Source organism: Lolium rigidum, chromosome 1 (genome assembly GCF_022539505.1).
Source record: "Lolium rigidum isolate FL_2022 chromosome 1, APGP_CSIRO_Lrig_0.1, whole genome shotgun sequence".
Lineage (NCBI taxonomy): Eukaryota > Viridiplantae > Streptophyta > Magnoliopsida > Poales > Poaceae > Lolium > Lolium rigidum.
In genome coordinates, this window is record NC_061508.1 from 312,813,551 (window position 1) to 312,833,441 (window position 19,891).

Here is a 19,891-nt window from a genome sequence, read left to right on the forward strand (position 1 = left end):
TACCGCTTGTTTACTACTCGCTGCGTTACTACTGCTCGCGTTACTACCTGCTTGTTTACCGTCCCGGGCGTAGCACTTTTCTGCCGTTGCTACTACTTATTCATACCACCTGTATTTCACTATCTCTTCGCCGAACTAGTGCACCTATTAGGTGTGTTGGGGACACAAGAGACTTCTTGCTTTGTGGTTGCAGGGTTGCATGAGAGGGATATCTTTGACCTCTTCCTCCCTGAGTTCGATAAACCTTGGGTATCCACTTAAGGGAAACTTGCTGCCTGTTCTACAAACCTCTGCTCTTGGAGGCCCAACACTGTCTACAAGAATAGAAGCTCCCGTAGACATCAAGCACTTTTACTGGCGCCGTTGCTCGGGGAGGAAAGGTAAAAAGGCACTCATACTACGGTCTCGTGTAAAGTATTTTTCCAGGCGCCGTTGTGTGTGTGCTCGAAGCTATTTCCTTTAGATCCTGCAATTGCATCTTGTTGTTTCTTGTTTACACTAGTTTGGCATAATGTACAAGAGTGAGCTTCTTATTCTATTTCCTGATTTAAAACATGGATTGTTTGATGCGAAAATTAAAAAACCTATGAAATCTTCTTTGCATGCCGGTAGTAATATTAGTATGAACGCTTTGAACACCATTGTTGATAATGATATAGAAAGTTCTAAGCTTGGGGAAGCTGGTTTTCATGATATTTTTAGTCCCCCAAGCATTGAGGAGAAAATTTTCTTTGATGATACTTTGCCTCCTATTTGTGATGATAATGATAGTGGTCTTTTGGTGCCACCTACTATGGAGAGTAAATTTTGTTGTGATTATACTATGCCTCCTACACTTGATGAGAATAATAATGATAGCTACTTTGTTGAATTTGCTCCCACTACAACTAATAAATTTGACTATGCTTATGTGGAGAGTAATAATTTTATGCATGAGACTCATGATAAGAATGCTTTATGTGATAGTTATATTGTTGAGTTTGCTCATGTTGCTACTGAAAGTTATTATGAGAGAGGAAAATATGGTTGTAGAAGTTTTCATGTTACTAAAATGCCTCTCTATGTGCTGAAATTTTTGAAGCTACACTTGTTTTATCTTCCTATGCTTGTTACTTTGCTCCTCATGAACTTGTTTATTTACAAGATTCCTATGCATAGGAAGCATGTTAGACTTAAATGTGTTTTAAATTTGCCTCTTGATGCTCTCTTTTGCTTCACATACTATCTCTTGCGAGTGCATCATTAAAACTGCTGAGCCCATCTTAAGGGCTATAAAGAAAAGAACTTCTTGGGAGATAACCCATGTGTTATTTTGCTACAGTACTTTGTTTTATATTTGTGTCTTGGAAGTTGTTTACTACTGTAGCAACCTCTCCTTATCTTAGTTTTGTGTTTTGTTGTGCCAAGTAAAGTCTTTGATAGTAAAGTAAGTACTAGATTTGGATTACTGCGCAGAAACAGATTTCTTTGCTGTCACGAATCTGGGTCTAATTCTCTGTAGGTAACTCAGAAAATTATGCCAATTTACGTGAGTGATCCTCAGATATGTACGCAACTTTCATTCAATTTGAGCATTTTCATTTGAGCAAGTCTGGTGGCCTAATAAAATCCATCTTTACGGACTGTTCTGTTTTGACAGATTCTGCCTTTTATTTCGCATTGCCTCTTTTGCTATGTTGGATGAATTTCTTTGATCCATTAATGTCCAGTAGCTTTATGCAATGTCCAGAAGTGTTAAGAATGATTGTGTCACCTCTGAACATGTTAATTTTTATTGTCCACTAACCCTCTAATGAGTTGTTTCGAGTTTGGTGTGGAGGAAGTTTTCAAGGGTCAAGAGAGGAGGATGATATACTACGATCAAGAAGAGTGAAAAGTCTAAGCTTGGGGATGCCCCGGTGGTTCATCCCTGCATATATCAAGAAGACTCAAGCGTCTAAGCTTGGGGATGCCCAAGGCATCCCCTTCTTCATCGACAACATTATCAGGTTCCTCCCCGAAACTATATTTTTATTCGGTCACATCTTATGTACTTTACTTGGAGCGTCTGTTTGTTTGTTTCTATTTTTGTTTGTGTTTGAATAAATTGGATTACATCATGCTTGTGTGGGAGAGAGACACGCTCCGCTGGTTCATATGAACACATGTGTTCTTAGCTCATAATATTCATGGCGAAGTTTCCTCTTCGTTAAATTGTTATATGGTTGGAATTGGAAAATGATACATGTAGTAATTGCTATAATGTCTTGGGTAATGTGATACTTGGCAATTGTTGTGCTCATGTTTAAGCTCTTGCATCATATACTTTGCACCTATTAGTGAAGAATACATAGAGCATGCTAAAATTTGGTTTGCATAATTGGTTTCTCTAAGGTCTAGATAATTTCTAGTATTGAGTTTGAACAACAAGGAAGACGGTGTAGAGTCTTATAATGTTTACAATATGTCTTTTATGTGAGTTTTGCTGCACCGGTTCATCCTTGTGTTTGTTTCAAATAAGCCTTGCTAGCCTAAACCTTGTATCGAGAGGGAATACTTCTCATGCATCCAAAATACTTGAGCCAACCACCATGCCATTTGTGTCCACCATACCTACCTATACTACATGGTATTTTCCCGCCATTCCAAAGTAAATTGCTTGAGTGCTACCTTTAAAATTCCATCATTCACCTTTGCAATATATAGCTCATGGGACAAATAGCTTAAAAACTATTGTGGTATTGAATATGTAATTATGCACTTTATCTCTTATTAAGTTGCTTGTTGTGCGATAACCATGTTTATCGGGGAACGCCATCAACTCATTGTTGAATTTCATGTGAGTTGCTATGCATGTTCGTCTTGTCCGAAGTAAGGGCGATCTACACTGAGTTGAATGGTTTGAGCATGCATATTGTGAGAGAAGAACATTGGGCCGCTAACTAAAGCCATGATTCATGGTGGAAGTTTCAGTTTTGGACAAATATCCTCAAATCTCTAATGAGAAAAGAATTAATTGTTGTCAAATGCTTAAAGCATTAAAAGAGGAGTCCATTATCTCGTTGTCTATGTTGTCCCGGTATGGATGTCTAAGTTGAGAATAATCAAAAGCGAGAAATCCAAATGCGAGCTTTCTCCTTAGACCTTTGTACGAAGCGGCATAGAGGTACCCCTTTGTGAAACTTGGTTAAAGCATATGTATTGCGGTGATAATCCAGGTAGTCCAAGCTAATTAGGACAAGGTGCGGGCACTATTGGTACACTATGCATGAGGCTTGCAACTTATAAGATATAATTTACATGATGCATATGCTTTATTACTACCGTTGACAAAATTGTTTCATGTTTTCAAAATCAAAGCTCTAGCACAAATATAGCAATCGATGCTTTTCCTCTATGAGGACCATTCTTTTACTTTCAATGTTGAGTCGGTTCACCTATTTCTCTCCACCTCAAGAAGCAAACACTTGTGTGAACTGTGCATTGATTCTTACATATTTGCATATTGCATTTGTTATATTGCTTTGCATTGACAATTATCCATGAGATATACATGTTATAAGTTGAAAGCAACCGCTGAAACTTCATCTTCCTTTGTGTTGCTTCAATGCCTTTACTTTGAATTATTGCTTTATGAGTTAACTCTTATGCAAGACTTATTGATGCTTGTCTTGAAGTGCTATTCATGAAAAGTCTTTGCTATATGATTCGAGTTGTTTACTCATGTCATTACCATTGTTTTGATCGCTGCATTCACTACATATGCTTTACAAATAGTATGATCAAGATTATGATGGCATGTCACTCCAGAAATTATCTTTGTTATCGTTTTACCTGCTCGAGACGAGCAGAACTAAGCTTGGGGATGCTGATACGTCTCCAACGTATCGATAATTTCTTGTGTTCCATGCCACATTATTGATGTTATCTACATGTTTTATGCACACTTTATGTCATATTCGTGCATTTTCTGGAACTAACCTATTAACAAGATGCCGAAGTGCCGGTTCTCGTTTTCTCGCTGTTTTTGGTTTCGAAATCCTAGTAACGAAATATTCTCGGAATCGGACGAAATCAACGCCAAAGTTCCTATTTTCATCGGAAGCATCCGGAACACCGGGAAGAATCGGAGGGAGCCACCGGGGGCCCCCTTCGACCTTCCTGCGCCGCCTCTCCGCCTATAAAAGCCCCTGGATCGGAAAACCCTATACCAATTGACGAAACCCACGAAAACCTTCCGGAGCCGCCGCCATCGCGAAGCCAAGATCCGGGGACAGGATCTCTGTTCCGGCACCCTGCCGGAGCGGGGAAGTGCCCCGGAAGGCTTCTCCATCGACACCGCTGCCATCTCCACCGCCATCTTCATCACCGCTGCTGCTCCCATGAGGAGGGAGTAGTTCTCCATCGAGGCTCGGGGCTGTACCGGTAGCTATGTGGTTCATCTCTCTCCTATGTGCTTCAATACAATAATCTCATGAGCTGCCTTACATGATTGAGATTCATATGATGATGCTTGTAATCCAGATGTCATTATGCTAGTCAAGTGGGTTTTACTTATGTGATCTCCGGAGACTCCTCATCCCACGTGTGTAAAGGTGACAGTGTGTGCACCGTGTGGGTCTCTTAGGCTAGATTTCACAGAATACTTATTCACTGTTGAATGGTGTAGTGAAGTGCTTATTTATATCTCTTTATGATTGCGGCATGTTTGTATCACAATTTATCTATGTGCTACTCTAGTGATGTGTTATTAAAGTAGTTTTATTCCTCCCGCATGTGTGCAAAGGTGACGAGTGCGTGCACCGTGTTAGTACTTGGTTTATGCTATGATCATGATCTCTTGTAGATTGCGGAGTTAACTATTGCTATGATAATATTGATGTGATCTATTCCTCCTACATATGCATGAAGGTGACGAGTGTGCATGCTATGCTAGTACTTGGTTTAGTCTCGTTGATCTATCTTACACTAAAGGTTACTTAAACATGAGCATTATTGTGGAGCTTGTTAACTCCGGCATTGAGGGTTCGTGTAATCCTACGCAATGTGTTCATCATCCAACAAAAGTGTAGAGTATGCATTTATCTATTCTGTTATGTGATCAATGTTGAGAGTGTCCACTAGTGAAAGTGTAATCCCTAGGCCTTGTTCCTAAATACTGCTGAGTTACTACCGCTTGTTTACTACTCGTCGTGTTACTACTGCTGCGTTACTACCGCTTGTTTACTCGTCCCAGGCGAGCACTTTTCTGCCGTTGCTACTACTTATTCATACCACCTGTATTTCACTATCTCTTCGCCGAACTAGTGCACCTATTAGGTGTGTTGGGGACACAAGAGACTTCTTGCTTTGTGGTTGCGAGGTTGCATGAGAGGGATATCTTTGACCTCTTCCTCCCTGAGTTCGATAAACCTTGGGTATCCACTTAAGGGAAACTTGCTGCTGTTCTACAAACCTCTGCTCTTGGAGGCCCAACACTGTCTACAAGAATAGAAGCTCCCGTAGACATCACTGTGGCGTGTGCTTCCTTTGATTCTTGGCTCTGCTCATCCTTGGGTTATACATGTTATTATTTGGCTAGATGCTTATCTGAGCGTCACCAGCCACTGTTATTGCTTGCTTACATGTGCTGTAATAAGCTCTAGCTCCCCTGGCTCATTATCGTGAGTGGTTCTTGCTCGTTTAGCAAGAGGTCGTGTTATTTATGTGATGATTATTGAGTCCTGGCTTATAGTAGGTTTGGCCTTGCTTAATTGTTGTTCATGTACATCAATTCCTTGATGATCTGCTTCGGTTATAACCATAAAAATGGTTATGTGCTAGTCTGTAATTCTAGTGTTGCTTATCCGTGGTTGTTTAATTCATAGAATTCATGTGGAATTCCGAGTGTTTGACTCTAGCCTGTCCCGGCATGCTTTAGCAGTGCCCCGATGATCAATTGATCATCACTTGCTTGTTGCCTGTGCCTTCATCGGTGCTTCACCCGGTGTCCGTGTGACACTTATATTTGTGCTTCGGTGTGTGCTAGTGCTTACCCAAGCATCATCTGATGCTTGCAGTGAGCCATTGGTTCACTGGCAAGATGTTGATGCTTTAGTTACTTTACTGTTTCATTTATCTGTAATTCCTTACTTTACTAGATGGATAAATGATGTGAACTGTTTATCAGTAATGATCATATGGATGAATTTGATGTAGCTAGAGGGATGCCAACCACCGGTTGGGAACCCTAGCTCATACCGAATCCTTCCGGATAATGATGTGATGCCTTGGTGAATTTTCTATGTGGTTGGGTAGTCATGTTGTGACCCTAGCGGGCTCTGTCCGCTTAGAAATGGTTGCTCCTACCTCATGGATGCTTCGTGCACTAATTCCGGTAGTCCTTCATAGACTGCCGAGATCATTTGATGTTGAAATCATACTCGGACATATATCCGTCCATTAATCCGATGGCTTTGCTAGCCGTGTGTTACTAGGTGAATGCGGGTAGCTAAATAGGGATTAGTTCCTTGTCTGGATTTCCCTGGATAAGTCCTTTTCTTAATACTGTTGGCTTGATCAGTGTTCCCTTGGATCCATTCCTAATGGTTTTACCCTGGTTTTGCTTGCATCACATGGCTGATAGCCAAATGATGATACAAATAGGGTATTCTACCCTTCTGTTCCTGTGATGCATTGTATGCTTATTTATGAGCAAAACTTGGTTTTGCTCAGAGTTGATTTGGTGTATACCTCACTCCAGCTCCTAGATTGTTTGTTGGTGTAGAGGATTGCTTCAGGATTGAGCTTGTGCTTGCCCTGCTCCTCCTTGCAACCTTGTGTGGCTTGATTCAGTACTGTGATGAATTATCAGATTGAACAGCAGTGGCTGTTCATATGTTCTTGTGTTCTTGATGACTTACCCTGTGAATCCTGTCGATGAATATGGCCTAGGGTTTACTGTGGAGGCTTTTATGTGACCTTCTCCTTCCTCTCCGGTCGACGGCAAGGTCCGCAGCTTATGGTGACTCACCGGCTCGTGTGTGTCTTGTTGAGCATGCACACCGCACGGTGAGCGGTGTGGCTGTGTGTGTGTGCACTCGATGCTCGAACTTGGTTTGGAGATGATCAGCTCGGCAGAGCTGATCCATATCCACAATTTTCCATTTCTTTTTCACCTGCCAAGTGGCTTTGCCACTTGGCTTAATTCTGTTTTTGCTTTGATTTGTGCAGGGAATCAAGAGTGTAATCAAGTGAAGATGAAGATCATCAGATTCAATCATCTTTATGAAACTAGACTTGTAATTTAGGATAGGTCATTATTTGTAATCTTCTTTTTCTTATTTGATCAATTCTTGTAATATGTTGTATTATTCATTTCTTTTCTCTTATGAATATTGTAATGACAATGTAAATTGTGTGATGATCAATAAAGTTCAAGGTTTTTCTCTAATGAGCTTTACTTTACTTTAATTGCTCATATTGTTGATTATTTATTATTTACTTAATGAATTTCCTCACAATTCAATATTAGGGTAATTATTTAATATTTAAAGTTGAAGTTCAATTTCATCATTGGTTTGAATTCAACCATGTCACTTTATTTAGAATTCAATCATGCAAACTCTCCCCTCTCTTCTCAAAATCCTAAACTAGTGAAGTGAGATGCAAGTTTGTCGCACTCTCGAAACCCTAACCCTGTAAGGTGTCGAGAGAGAAACTTGTCCCCCTTCGATGCAGTTTTTGTATAAAAGCGCGAAATTTCCCCAGAATTTACTATGCAATGCACATCCCTTTCTAAAATCTACCCCTCGATCGTCGCTAAACCTGGGACATTACACAACTTACATGCCGAAAACATCCAGGGGCTCCGGACGCTTAGTCCTTAGTCGTTTTGGCGAGCCTGTTTGTGTGGCGTTCGTAGCATCGGCGCCACATAGTGAAGTGTGACGCCCTTGACGTCGGCGCCACAGAAACATGGTCGCCAAAACGGCTAAGTCCCTAGAGAATTGTCTTACAATATGTTTTGTGCAATCATAAGTGGATGTGTGGCGCCCTTGCCACGGGCGCCACACTTTCAAAGTGTGGCGCCGATGTGGGCGGCGCCACACATCCTGCCACGTCAGTTTCGAGCACATCTCAGCGTCGAGGGCGCCACGTCGGATGGAAGTGTGGCGCCGGTCGCACGGCGCCACTCGGCCAGGTGTAGCGCCCATGGAAAAGACGACACACAAAAGAGTTAGATGAGTAAAATAGTTGGCCGGGAGGGTCACCCGTAAGATTTGAGGATTTTTTAGGCGTTCTACTCAGCTCGTGCCGTGTCAATTTTCTCGGTATTTACACGGGGCGGGAGGCAAGGCAAGGGACAGAGAAGCCGCCAGTTAGTAGGTGGGCGTCGCAATCGGGATTGAGGGCACATCGTCTTCGCCTCATCTTCTTCCCCAGCGTCCACCCTCCAGGTACGTCTCCCTCTCCTCCACCTCCGTCCTCCTCGTCTCCAAGATTTGGACGTCCCTTGAACCCATCAAGCTAAATTCAGACCCCAATCTCTCCCCAATGACCAACCCCAATCCAGAGCTCAGCTCAATTCAGCCGCCCGCCTCTCGCACTAGCCGTCAAGATCCATCCTTTACCAGTTCTTTAGATTCTACACCTCAATTTCGATCGAATTTGCAGGTAGGCCATGGCTTCCACCGTCCCCTTCTCCGCGGCCAAGGTCCAGATGCTCCAGGCGACGACCTGCCACGGCCACGGCAGCAGCTTCGCCGTCCCGCGAACCGGGCCGAGGCTGCGCTCCGTGGCCGTCAGGGTCAGCAGCGAGCAGGAGGTCAGGGCGCCGTCGGGGAGGAGCATCGAGGAGTGCGAGGCCGACGCCGTCGCCGGGAAATTCCCGGCCCCTGCGCCCTTTGTTAGACCCAAGGCCCCCGAGGGAACCCCGCAGATCAGGCCTCTTGTAAGCTGCTCCTGGGTTTTGCAATGTCTGCTTCTGTTTTACAGTGGAATTGCAGAAAACTGAATAGTGGACCTGTTTGATGTGTCTGTGTTCAGGACATGCCGAAGCGCCCTCGTCGCAACCGCAGGTCGCCGGCTCTCAGGGCTGCGTTCCAGGAGACAACCATATCGCCGGCTAATTTGGTGCTCCCATTGTTTATCCATGAAGGTTGTAACGAAATTTACTGGCTGGAAGATCGGACCATTTGAAAGTTCATATATTCAGTTTCGTTTGGTGATGCTCTGCAGGGGAAGAGGATACCCCTATTGGAGCTATGCCCGGGTGCTTCAGGCTTGGATGGCAGCACGGGCTTCTTGATGAGGTATCGAGAGTACTAGGACTTGGGCTATTTATTTCTGATATCAACATTGGATTTGTCATGTACTTTTGATGCATTTGTTGGAGTACTGAATGTGTCTGTTTCCTTGTGGTTTGGACCAATAGTCTTAGTTAGAGCTCAATAGTCAGACCTGATGTACAAACAACTGCTCTTATATCCAGGTATACAAGGCACGCGATGTTGGTGTTAACAGCTTTGTGCTCTTTCCAAAGGTTCCTGATGCATTGAAGGTATTTGACGAATATAAGTAGCTATTTGTCTCAACTAGTAACTGTGCCTTGAAAATGACTTTTACCCTTTGTTCATCCAGACTCCAACAGGAGAGGAGGCATACAATGACAATGGTTTGGTTCCGCGGACAATTCGCTTGCTCAAGGATAAGTTCCCTGATATTGTAAGTTTGTGTCCCAAATCCAAAGTTGATTGTGGCTTGCATCAATGTTAGTAACTTTGCTTATAATTCTGTGGTGGATTTAGATTGTCTACACAGATGTTGCTTTGGACCCTTATTCATCTGATGGTCACGATGGCATTGTGAGGGAAGATGGTAAGAAAAAGGAGCACATTTGATCTTTTGCTCCTTAGGATCAGATTTACATAATATGTGATCTTCTTGCATGCTGAATTGTGATAACATAAGAAATATGCTGGCTACTTCAGAAATGGTGTTACCAATCTCTGGGTTTCAAGACATATCCATACATGTTCTTATAGGAATCTCTAAAACTTTCGCTCCTTATAATCAGATTTACATGATATGTGATCTTCTTGCATGCTGAATTGCTCATACGATAAGAAAATGTTAGCTGTCAGTCCGTTAAGATGTTTTAGCTTTTTCTGAATTCGTATGTATATAGATGCATTTCAGTGTGTCCGATCACTCATTTCAGTCCGTATGTACTCCACATTGAAATATCCAAACCATCTTATAATTCGGAACAGAGTGAGTACTTCAGAAGTGGTGTTACCAATCTCTGAGTTTCAAGACATCCATACATGTTCTTATTGTAGTTGCTAAACTGGCACAATAAACAGGCAATCAGCCATGCGACTATTATTCTAGTTCTAGATGATTATTTGTAGCATCAAACTTGGCATTGGCTATGAGCCTGAGATGCTATTGTGTAGAATCTGCGAAACTCCTGGTTTAAGACATCACCGTGCATCTCCTGCTTTGATTTTCTAAACAAGGTACCAAACTGTAGTTCCCGGCAGTTATTGGTAGCTGCCACTTGACTACTGGGTAGGAGCCTAAGATTCTATTGTGTAGAATAAAGGCAGTCAACAACTCAGTCAATCATAAGTTTTTGCCACTTGACATGAAACTTTTTTTTTTTCATTTTCCTCCCATGATGCTGCACAGCATGCGTTTTGATGCAACGATCTCATTGGATACTTCACAAATCATTTGAAATTACCTACAATTGGGTAGGTTATTTCTTGGTGTCAAAACCAGGAATCGGCTGGCTCGCATAGCTTTTTGTAGCCCTTGCTGAGATAGCCGTTAGCGCAAACTACTACATGGTGTGATTTGGATGTTCCATGATCCTTCTCATATTTGGAATATAGAATTACACAAAGAGCAATTTTCATTCCTATTGTTGGTCCAGATATTTTGTGGAGTTTCTCAAGGGAAAAGTTCTGTAGTACAAACTTTTCTCCCCTAACTGTGAGTTTGTTTCCATCTTAATAGGTGTAATTTTGAACGATGAAACAGTTTACCAGTTGTGCAAACAGGCAGTTTCACAGGTCCATATTTTCCCTCGATACTATGTTTTGTTTCTTATGGTTGAGTATGCAAGTGTTCAGTGACACAAAATTGTTTGTCGAACTAAACAGGCACGTGCCGGTGCTGATGTAGTCAGTCCTAGCGACATGATGGATGGTCGTGTTGGGGCAATCCGTTCTGCTTTGGATGCTGAGGGTTTTAATGATGTCTCCATTATGTCGTATACCGCAAAGTAAGCATCTATTTCATCCCTGGCACCATTGTAATTTTGTTATCCTATATTCACTTAACATTTTCATTTTTAATGATGCATCTGTGATATACGTTTATGCAGGTATGCCAGTTCGTTTTACGGTCCATTCCGAGAAGCTTTAGATTCAAATCCACGATTTGGAGACAAAAAGACGTATGGATCTGAAACTGAAGCTACTATTTGTTTCCATCTGGTGTACAATTTAGTAGTTCCTTATCATCTAAATGTTTTCTCCCTTTTCGTTCTTAAGTTATCAGATGAACCCAGCTAACTACAGAGAAGCCCTCCTAGAAACTGCTGCAGACGAGGCAGAAGGCGCTGATATTCTTCTAGTAATTCTCTTGTTTTAATGCAGCGTCATATCACCAAGATGTCTCGTATGTATGGTGCTCTATAACTATGGTTCCCTTTTGACAGGTGAAACCAGGATTGCCGTACTTGGATATCATCCGTCTTCTCCGGGATAATTCTGCTCTGCCAATTGCTGCATACCAGGTTAGTACATTCTGCTTGTCCACACTGCTGTTAAGTTATGCTCTTTTCTGCCATTCTAGCTGGGACTGCACAACCAGGCATGAGTTCTTCAGTAGTAAGTATGTACCTGTGATCACCAACAAGATCATTTTAGCATTGCCATTGTAACTGTATATCATAATTCACGTCCCATGCCCCGGAAGAACACATTTCACCGCTTTTATTAATACCATAGAATATTCTTTCATCTTCATTTTTTCTGATATTAAATCTCCATCAATGATAGACAGTTGGTTCGATCAGTATGCTGCTGAAATACTATTATCTCGCTATGCGTTTGCTATACTGTGACTATATCTGTCCATTTTCTAGACTGCGGAACAGATATTGTTTTTGCCAATATACAGACACACACCCAAGATTGGTGAAAATGCTTAGACCTTAGTCTGGTTTTTTATCTTACACGTTCGGCCCTTTAATTTTTCTTGTTAGGTGTAGCTTTCCCTTGCTAACATCAACATAACCGTATGTTTTTCTCTTGTCATTTTAACGTCGCCGAATATTTATCATGTTACTTTTCCCAGTTGTTATTGCTAGTTCACAATCAGAGAAACATGGCGTCCTTTTGAACGCATACAAGTACTAGAACATAGTCAATCATTGCTGCCATGATTCTGAACAACTGAACACCTGATCCTGCATGCATGGGTTCTGAACCAACCAACCAAAACAATGATGCTTCATTGTGTCATTCAGGTGTCTGGCGAGTACTCGATGATCAAAGCTGGCGGTGCGCTGAACATGATCGACGAGGAGAAGGTGATGATGGAGTCGCTCATGTGCCTGCGGCGCGCCGGCGCTGACATCATCCTCACCTACTTCGCCCGCCAGGCCGCCACCGTGCTGTGCGGCATGAGATAGGCCGGGGTCAACCCCGTTGAGTGGGAATGTGATTAAGGTGTAGTAAAGTTGAGGAACACATTTGACGTTTGACTTGAAGCACTTTAATACGTAATTGTGCACAGGATTGCTAGTTTATTTTTTTTACTGAGAAGTACAAATTTTCTCCCGATAAGAATGGAGGCGCCCTAGTACATGATTCTGTTCCGTGATCTTTGGATTACTACCTTGAAATTATTTGGCTGATTACTCTGCTGCTTATCCATTCACACGAAACTACACAAAGCAAGAAACAGATGATGGAAATATGAAGAATGTGCAAGAGCTGTAATCCCAATCCGATCAGGCTGGTGTTGACTGATGATGAGCGTGTATCACGACAGTCTCCCATCACAAGCATGATCCCCTCATCGGTTCATGGGACAGCGATGATTTAAGAAATTCTAACGATCCTGCAAATGCAGCACAGGCCCCAACAGTAGATCGCAACGACTCAGGCAGTAATGCGTGTGTGGCAATCGTACTGGGGCACACACACGCATCGGATCTCGAGTAATCGGAGAAATAAAATCTGACGAAGGTGCTGGATGGTGAACGCCGGTAGCTGGCTGCAGGTTTCGCAATTGCAGTTGCAGGGGAAACGGATGGTTCAGCAATTACTAGGCCCCATCCGCCCCCGTTCCGTCCCACGTGAAATAAATCACGGGCCCCCAAAGATAAGTAATGAAAACTCGCCAGTCATATCATCCCGAGATTCACTGCACCTGTCGAGGCGATGAAAATGGCGACCCGAGGAAGGAGGAGACTTCCAAGTTCATTCAAACGCAGCTGCCAGCTGCTCCAATTTACTCATCTCCTCGTTCATTCGTTCGTCAATGGCGTGAATGCTTCATCACTTGTTCATGGCTCATCACTTCGTCGGTACTGCCAGCATGAGTATTGTGTCTGCTTGAATGTGAGGAACATCGTGCAATGCATGTGATCGTCGATCGTGCTATGCGCCTATGCATATGCCACCACGCGTTCCAGTTCCAGCCTGCTATTCGCTTTGATCGTTCACCCGTGGAGTTGCCGAGGGAGGCTAGTCCCCAGCTTGTAAATTTTCTGAAGCTAGGATACAAGACTACTAATTGCGAAACAAAATTCAGATTAGAGCTGATGACCGTTGATCAAACAGTGAAACATAAAAACGAATCAAAGAATCCACCACACGGTCTTGGAATATAATTCTGATCAAATAACGACATAATAATAGAATAACACAGAGAAAATGGGAACAGAATTCTGAAGGAGAAGACAGAAGCTACATCGAGGGAGAGATGTACTGGTGACGACTGACTGACTGACTGACGGGGCTTGGTTCTTGGTTCACGACGAGCGTCCGGCCGCGGAGGTGGCGACCGGCCGATCCGATCCATCGAGCAACTGCTACTACCTAGCTAGCTCTACGGCCCCGTCGGTGGCGGCGGCGACCCGTAGGACACCCCGTAGACAGGATGGACCGGCGGTGGCGGGGACGAGTACGACATCCCGTAGACCGGCGGGAGCAGCGGCGGCGGCGGCGACCCGTAGGACACGCCGTGGACCGGCGGCACCTCTGCTGCTGGTGGCGGTGGTGGGGACGAGTACCGCACGCCCTGCACTGGCGGGAACGGCGGCGTTCCTCCCGCTCCGCCGGGTGGCGCGCCGCCGGCGCCGCTTGGAGGTGGCGGTGGTGTCCAGGGACCCGGCGCGGGCAGCGGCAGCGGCGAGGATGGTGTCGGGGCGGTTGGCGGCGCCGTGGGCGGCGTGACGTACCCGGGTGGCGGCGACGCCGGTTGGCCTGACGGGGAGGACGCAGACGGCGGCTGGTAGCCGGAGGACGGTGGTGTGTATGAAGGCGGCATTGCGTGCCCGGGGCTCTCGCCGGAGGTCGGTGGTGGCGGCGCTGCGGATCCTGGCGTTGTGGAGCCGCCAGGAGGTGACGGGTAGGATGGAGTACCCGAGCCCGGTGGTGGCGGGGGAGTCGACGGCCTCAGCGTAGGCGGGCGCTGATGTGGCGCACGCCCTCCCACTGGAGCGGGCGGCGTCCGGCCGCCTGGGCGCCTGGTCGGGGGACGGACTGGCACTGCTGTGGCCGGTGCCTGGCATTGCGCCGTGCTGCAGTCGAACGGGCTGGCAGCGACGGCGGTGCACTGCGCAGGCGGCCGCTGGGCGGGAGCGCCAGGGATGCAGTTCCACGCGCCGTCGGCCGTGGCCACGGGGCACCCGGGGCGGAAACTGAAGAAGTTGTCGACGTAGGTGAAGTTCCTGAGGCTGGGCAGCGCGCAGACGGCGGGCGGCACGGCGCCCTCGAGGAGGTTCTGACCGACGTTGAGCTCCCGGACGGCGACGAGGCCGGCGACGGCGGGCGGGAGCGGGCCCTGGAGGCGGTTGCCGCTGACGTCGAAGACGGTGAGCTTCCTGAGCAGGCCGACCTGCGGCGGTACGCACCCGGTGAGGGCGTCGTCGATGAGGACGATCTCGTTGAGGGTGTCGGCCATCTGCCCGATGCTGGGGGGGATGCAGCCGCCGAGCCGGTTGTGGGCGAGGACGAGGACGGAGGCGGGGGAGTTGCCGAGGTTGGGCGGGATGGGGCGGGTGAGGCGGTTGGAGTTGAGGAAGATGGCGTCGAGCGGGCGGTCGAAGAGCGCCGGCGGGATGGGGCCCTCGAAGTCGTTGAAGCGGAGGTCGAGGTACTTGAGGGAGGGCAGGGCGAGGACGACGGCCGGGAAGGCGCCGACGAAGCGGTTGTTGCTGATGTCCAGCTCGTGGAGGAGGCGCAGGTGGAGGAAGGTGTCTGGGAGCACCCCGCAGAAGCGGTTGGAGTTGAGGTGGAGGAGGGCGAGGTCGGGCAGGCCGGCCGGGAGGGTTGGGGGGAGGAAGCCGGCGATGTCGGCGTGGTTTAGGTCGAGGCCGGCGACGACGAGTATGGCGCCGTCGGCCGGGTGCGGCGCGCAGTAGACGCCGTTGTAGGCGCAGACGTTGGGGCCGGCCCAGTTGGCGGTGAAGTTGGTCGGGTCGGAGAAGATGGCGGTGCGGCGCCAGGTCTGGAGCGCGATGTAGGCGGCGCGGAGCCGCGGGTTGGGGAACGACCAGGATGCTGGCGGGTCGAAGGGAGATGGCCCTGGCTGGGACGCGGCCGGGGTGAGCGCGACGGCGGCGAGGAGCGCCAGCGCGAGGAGGTGGTGGCGGCGGCCGGTCATGGCCGCGCGCGGCGGAGTGCGGTTGGCGGCGGCGGCGGCGGCAGAATGGGTGTGGGGGAGGAGAGGTTTAGCTCGGGGGTGGTGGAGTGGGAGTGAGGGAGCGTGGAGTGTGATGGAGAGAGGCAGCTGGCAGTGAGGGTGGCAGAGGAATCACATGGCGAGGGTTAACGCGGAGCGAGAAGCTCGAGGCAGAGAGAGTGTGCGCGAGCTGGGCCGGGCCGTGCTGGGTTTGCATGATTTATAGAGGCCCGGACCGTAGCCGTAGAGTCAATGCGCAATGTGTGCGTGTAGAGGACGAGATAGATGTGAATGGAACATTCACTATTAAAAAAAAAGATGTGAATGGAACTATATGACTTTTCCGCGGAAAAACAGAAACGAAATCAGAAAAATCGAAAACAAAGATTTGAAGCCGGGAAAGGATTGTGTTGCGAAAACGGGCACAGAGACGTCACGAGGTTATCCGACGGAACAGTCACACAAGTAGAATTTCTGTTTTTCAAGTAATGTGGAGTTTTCGTATTAGGGTTGTTCAGGATGGCCAATCTAGTAGGCCCAATATGCGACTATCAAACTGAACTGCGTCTATAGGCGCTCTCATTTTCCCCCAAACCGCTCTAAGCCCGCTACAGTACCTGCCCCTCCTCTCCTCCTCACCGGGCCTCTCCCTCCTCCTCTCCGCCGGAATAGCCGGCCGGAGATGGAGTGGAGATGGCGCCGGGCTGTATTTTACTAGTATTAGCTTTAGTCTTGGTCCCGTTGTGGCGTTTGGCGTTGATGCCGGGAGGGAGGTGGTGGATTTGAGCAGCCAGATCTGGCACCGAAGCGTCTTCTTCCTCGACCTCATGGAGCTCCGGCGGTCGGAGCCGAAGGTGTGGCGGCGGAGGGAGATGAGGATCTCCATAAATAAGGCTGGCTTTGGTGGATCTGGTGGCTGCAGATGCAGCAGCAAGCTGCTTCTTCTTCCTCGTCGTGGTGGCGAGAGAAAAGAGTTCTTGCTTGCTGCGTCTGCCTGGCTGTCGGATCCGCAGCAGGGAAGCTCGTCGGCTTCTTCTCGGAGGTTCTCCACGGCGCCGATGTCGCCGTATTCTATGGCTGAATGGCAGCCCCTCCACTGGAGGACTACCACGGCGCCTCTGTCGTCGGATTTCCTGGCCGAAGGGCGGCCCCTCCATCCTCGTGCGGCGGCGACAGGCCGCCCTCAAGGCAACAACAACCTCCGCAAGGCGCTCGCCGGCTCGGAGGCTCTCCAATCTCGGCGGAGTTAGCTCCCACCTCTGCGTCCCAAGTGGTTTCGTCCCCGGCGACGCAGAGGTTGACTCCGGCGAGATCCGTCGCGGTGAAGGAGGATCTGGACCTGATCGCTTTTGCATTTTATTTCAAGGTCCTCTGTGCATTTTGTACGGGCCAGTTTGTAATTTCCCAGTTCTTTTAGGCCTTATCTGTAATTTGTACCTCACCGCTGATAATATGAAGCCCTAGGTCCTTCGGGACCTTTCCTTGTTCAAAAAAAAAAAAACTGAACTGCCTAAGCAACCCATACCGTACTCCCCATTACACCGAGCAATCGTGTTAGGGTTGGGGAACAAGTTTGTCGGTTTAGTTGAGTTGCTTGAGTTGTTTTATGGGTTTGCCTATGTCTCAGTCGCCCAAGATTTTCTTAACTCAGTCACTTGAGTAAAGTGCAATTGCAGTTCAGGAATTCACATATCTGCCACAGAAGTGCAATGAAGCACCTTTTTGTGGGTGAGAGTGAGACTTAAGAAATTCCAACTCAGTTGAGACATAGCAAATCTAACCATTTTTTTGTTGCATGATTTAAGGTGGTCTTTGTTCTGGCAACCATCCGCTTTCCCTGTATCTGTTTTGACGGTATCTACATTCATATTTATTTCAGGGAATCTGGATTCGTTTCCACTTCCAACAAATATAAAGATAAATGTGCCATCAGCCAATTGGAAAGGAAACCACGACCTATTCCAACACATATTCACAAATCATGTGCCACGGGAAATAAATTATTCAAGGTTTTTAATCGTCTACTTTGATCACCTCAATTCGTGCAAATTAAGGAGGGGACTAATCACTTAGTAGCATCTCCTTGTGTTTTATCCATCGTTGATCGTACTAGTGTCACTTCCATGTAAGTATCCAGTGAGATTCGGCGAATGTCAAACTTATAATTTATTTAGAAATTTCTAGTAAGAGTTTTTCTAAATGAGTACTCACTGGATACTTCCATGGCATTTAACTTATAATAGCTCTACTTCCATGCATGCCAATAGAAAGAGAAAATGTCACTCCTGTCAGAAAAGAAAAAAGGAGATGTCACTTCCATCTTTGCATGAACAAAGCAACTGAGTAACTTGTTTGAACTCCACGGGCGGGGCCTTTTCTCCTAGTATCATGACTGCTAATTTCACACAATATTGTGATCAATCAATCGACTGGGGGCCAGATCTACACTAAGCGCTTCGATCGATAGTCGATCGTATGCAATACTTAAATAAGCTTGAAGTAGCAGTGGCCGATGCACGCGGCTTTGCACGATGAGCACTCGTGGATTATTTGAGGATTTCAAGGCACAGCTAGCACCCCCGGTACGACTTGTTCAAACATTTTTTGAATCGATGCTTCTAAACCAAAGTCTCAAAGCTTAAACTATTTTATTCATGCTTGTTTTTGAGTATTTTAGCCAAAATTCGGAGGGAAACCGTTACGGGCCTAGGGAGGCCACGCTAATATCCATGTGTCTCTATAGTCTTATAGTCTATAGGGTAATCTTTTTCAAAAAGTGCTACTCCCTCCATACCGGTTTATAGGATTATTACGTATTTTGAGAAAAAAAATACTAATTTGGTCAAGAAAATACAAGATATATATCACAAAAATTATATTATTAAAAAAAAATTAAAAATACGAATACAATGGTATAATTTTTGTGACATATATCTCGTATTTTGTTGACCAAATTTGTAATCCCTCCATCCCAAAATGTAAGGCGTCTAAGATTAGTCAAAAGTCAACATTTTTAAAATTTGACCAAATTTATACACAAAAATATAAACATTTACAACACTAAATCAATATCAATAGATTCAGCATAAAGTATATTTTCTTAATTATGTCAATTCGATATTGTAGATGTAAATATTTTTTTCTAAATATTTGGTTAAAGTTATTAAAGTTTGACTTTTGACCAATTCTTAGACGCCTTACATTTTGGGACGGAGAGAGTACGTAGTAGCTCTATAAACCGGTATGGACTATGAAAAGAGTATTTTTATAAATCCGATGTAAAATTGCTCATAAGCCATCGAATTGATTGTTGCTCGGCTCGCTATGAATTTTCGAACGAACAACTTGTCTTGCGTTTTCTTGGTCCTTGTAATAACTTGCAAGCGGCGAGATTGCAGACAGATGAATCAAATGCGACTGTCCCATTATCATCATTTGATCATGGCAAGGCGATCAATGCAATGTAGTGTTGGATCGTGTAGAGGGACCATGGAATGGTGCTACGAGAGAGATGATGGCTAATCGTACGTATGTGGAGCTCGATCCATCACATCGGTTGCCTGGCCCCACTTGCCATGAGGCAAGCCAACCGCCTAGTCTTTTTTTTGAGACGTAAACCATGGAGTTTCACACTGTCACAACAGAAAACCTTTTTTTTGTAGCATTAGATGCTTGACATACATAGCAAAAAATGTCTTCCTAAGAACAAAAACTTCCATGCGAATAGATTTCATGGATTTGTAATTGTATGCAAATTAGACTATAGGAAACATCATATGGTTTCTCATCATATATCCACTGCAACACGGTAGCGGACCTTGACGGTTTTAAATGCTAAGGCACAAGTCTAATCGCAACACTGGCGCCTGAATAGAAAATAAGCTGCTAGGGATAATTGCGTCAGGATTCTATAAATACATCTATCTTTTCGTGCGACACTTCAAGTTCGTTGTGTGTTTGTTGTACACGGCGGACAGGTCTATCGCCGCGTTACATGGATTTG

General features: G+C 45.9%; 2 protein-coding genes across 2 annotated transcripts; one reads left to right on the top strand and one right to left on the bottom strand.

Annotated features, from left to right (window-relative positions):
* The first annotated feature begins 8,308 nt into the window (after positions 1-8,308).
* On the top strand, positions 8,309-12,821 carry LOC124697807 (delta-aminolevulinic acid dehydratase, chloroplastic-like). Its single transcript, XM_047230348.1, has 13 exons — positions 8,309-8,417; positions 8,635-8,911; positions 9,007-9,118; positions 9,199-9,272; positions 9,452-9,520; positions 9,601-9,684; positions 9,768-9,837; positions 10,984-11,039; positions 11,130-11,251; positions 11,354-11,425; positions 11,523-11,604; positions 11,690-11,767; positions 12,503-12,821. The coding sequence occupies exons 2-13, from the start codon at positions 8,642-8,644 to the stop codon at positions 12,665-12,667; spliced, it is 1,254 nt and encodes a 417-aa protein (XP_047086304.1). The 5' UTR covers positions 8,309-8,417; positions 8,635-8,641; the 3' UTR covers positions 12,668-12,821.
* Positions 12,822-14,091: 1,270 nt separating this feature from the next.
* Positions 14,092-15,870, bottom strand: LOC124684161 (leucine-rich repeat extensin-like protein 1). Its single transcript, XM_047218543.1, has one exon. It carries the CDS (start codon positions 15,868-15,870, stop codon positions 14,092-14,094), a length of 1,779 nt encoding a protein of 592 aa, XP_047074499.1.
* Between the last annotated feature and the right edge of the window lie 4,021 nt (positions 15,871-19,891).